Here is a 3,055-nt window from a genome sequence, read left to right as displayed (position 1 = left end):
CATGTTTAGGCCTAGTGGTGTGGCCATGGACACCATATATTTGATTTATTTTATTTATATTATATTTTTTAAAGAGCAAATCCGCCAACACCAGCAAAACAAAACTGATGTAACATATGGTTTAAAATCCTTTGTTCAATTAAAAAAAAATAAAAATTGTACACCCTGTCTTATCCACAAAATTGAAAAATCTTGAGATATATGACATGGCCTTATCCAAATAATTTTCAAACCATAATCTATTTACAAAACCATATTACGTGTCATTTTTACATCCAATAATAAAAAAAACATTTATCGATCATATTATTCATATTTCTCACTTAATTTCTTCATTTTGAAACAAAGTGTTTCTTTGATTATTTTGTGTAATTAGAAACATGGCATCCATGTCTCCCTTAAACACTATCGTTCCCAATGTTACAACAATTTCCAACAACACTAAAGTTTCGTTTGGAGGCTCAACAAGTTTTTCATGTAACAAGATTCATAATAATAATAATGAGAAGATTAAGAATAGATCTTCATCAATTGTTGTTTCAGCAGTTGGTGATGTATCTTCTGATGGTACAGCTTTTCTTGTTGCTGGTGCTATTGGAATTGCTCTTGTTGGAACTGCATTTCCTATCATCTTCTCTCGTAAAGACACGTAAGCACCATCATCATCATTGTTTCATTTTCATGGTCTTTAATTTTTTATATTTTCATTTTCATAATTTTAAGTCTCGCGCATTCTTTGATTTCTTTGATAAGTAGTTTAGTGACTATAATTTCACCTTTTTAAATTTGAATAAGTGAAATGTTCAAGATTCAAACTTCGACTCATGTGTATATGACATAATTTTCCTACTAATTAAGCTAATTAAGCAGACATTCTTTGATTTTTTTTAATCTTTATTATATCATGAATTTTGATTATCATAACTTTCAATTTTCAACTTTTCACTATCCCTTTGTACAAAAAAAAACAAATAATTCACTATCCCAATTTCTTTTTACTAATTTTCTTTTTTCACTAATCTCTTTGCTAGATCATATCCTTCTCTACCATAAATTTTGTGAAATATGAATTGCGCAATCATATAGTGAGTGATTGAATGATTGTTTAGTTACACGTATACAGCGAGATATATTTGATAATGATGACGATGAAAAAATCATTTAACATTTTAGAATATAAAAATTTGTAAACATAGTAATTTATATATTTTGAGATTTTTTTTGGTTATTATAGTTATATATTTCGTAAAAGTTTGAAATATTTCTTTTACTCAAATATATACATCCCCATCAAAGAAAATTTCTGAATCCGACACTGTCTAGGTAGAAATCTAGTGGTAAACTAGACACATTTTTTTATGTGATTCTTGTTTGGTATAATTTAAACTTGTAACGTATGAATGTACTATGATGATGAGATTCTTTTTACTTGCTAATGATGATGATATTTTATGTGGTAGATGCCCTGAATGTGATGGAGCTGGATTTGTTAGGAAAGGTGGTGTGACATTGAGAGCAAATGCAGCAAGAAAGGATCAAACTCAAATTGTTTGTGCTCGTTGTGATGGTTTGGGAAAACTTAACCAAGTTGACAAATAGAAATCTTCATGTTTTTTCTTTCCTTTTCCCTTTTCTATAATGTAAATGTATTTGCTTCTCTTGCATTTCTTCCTTTGAGATCAAACTTCATAATGTAAGAAGGGAAAAACACAAATCTGATTTTTTGCATTAGAAATCTGATTTGTGTTCTTCTATATGTTTTTTCTTGTTTGAAAAAAATGTTAGTTGTTATATATATCCTTTTGAGTATTTGTGGCATGTATTGCAAAAAATGCTTGCAAATATGAATGTCCAATAAATATGCTATCTAGTGTTTCTACTTCATGTTATTAAGGACACTAAAATAAATATACTAATATTATCGGAGTGGGGTGAGTAGTTCAACTGGTTTGAACATAAAATACTCAAGTGTCAGCCAAGCTTGGGAGCCAGGCTATGCGGATAAAAAATGCTGGACTCTATTTTTCTCTTTCTTGCCTTCTAGCTACACATTGGTTCATTGTGCATCCTTGGTTGATTCATTTTGGTTGCACAAATTGTTACCTCAGCAACATCCCAGAAGGCTTTACGCATTGTCGACTAACCCTACAAACTAACACGAGTCTTTTCAGCGTGTCTTGTCCTCATTTGCACGCTTTTCGGGAAACTTCCCAGAAGGTCACCCATCCAAAGACTACTCCAAGTCAAATACGCTTAACTGTGGAGTTCTTATCGAATGAGCTACCAAAAAGAAGATGCATTTTGTTGATATAGGTAGTACCAAACAATTCTTATATGTCTTCCTTCAAACATGCATTCCCATACCTGCACGGTCTCAGGATCCCTCTCATTCCGATGTGATTCGTTTTTGCCTAGAAGCTGCTAGGAGCCACTAATTATCATGCCTCATGCACCGATAACCACTCTCCGCCCTCGTCAGGCCCAGGCATTAACCTCCCTCTCCATTGATTCACTTTTTGTATCATACTACATAGAAAGATCAAGCTGAGTAATGATATTGATATTGATTTGCCTTCATTGCTTCTTGTACGTTTTTTCACCATATTAATCATCTTCTTTTAATTCCTACTCTAAAATATATATCATTAATATCGGGATCAAATGTTGTTATTGCATGTTGAGCTGGCTGCAGAGCAAATAGTGAGATTGTAGCTCCAAATTGGCTAGTAATTAATTTTGGATTTGAATTCACCGAATTTGTTTGCAGCTGCCACTATAGAGTTTCCGGGTGCAGCCGTTGCAATCTTTGACATGTCGAAACCCTTGAAGAATTTTTATTAGGCAACTGAAGTTGAGGCTCCAGTCGTTTTCTTTTGTTTCTGTATGCAGGTTTGGACCCCAAAGACGACGAACTTGGTGAACCTGAACCCAAAAAGGAATGCTATTGAGGGAAATCATGGGAGGAATCTCCCTCCTTGTTGCACTAATCCATCCAAGAACTAAAGTATGGCAACAAAAGACCACGACCCTTGCTTAATAACTTTTTATAGGTCTC

General features: G+C 33.0%; 1 protein-coding gene across 1 annotated transcript; it reads left to right on the top strand.

Moving 5' to 3' along the window:
- The first annotated feature begins 234 nt into the window (after window positions 1–234).
- LOC123889144 lies at window positions 235–1,793 on the top strand. The gene is made up of 2 exons (XM_045938366.1): window positions 235–649; window positions 1,461–1,793. The coding sequence occupies exons 1-2, from the start codon at window positions 381–383 to the stop codon at window positions 1,597–1,599; spliced, it is 408 nt and encodes a 135-aa protein (XP_045794322.1). The 5' UTR covers window positions 235–380; the 3' UTR covers window positions 1,600–1,793.
- The last annotated feature ends 1,262 nt before the right edge of the window (window positions 1,794–3,055 follow it).

Source organism: Trifolium pratense, linkage group LG6 (assembly GCF_020283565.1).
Source record: "Trifolium pratense cultivar HEN17-A07 linkage group LG6, ARS_RC_1.1, whole genome shotgun sequence".
NCBI classification, from domain to species: Eukaryota; Viridiplantae; Streptophyta; class Magnoliopsida; order Fabales; family Fabaceae; genus Trifolium; species Trifolium pratense.
Note: the sequence above shows the minus strand (reverse complement) of the source record. Positions and strands in the feature narration are given on the sequence as shown.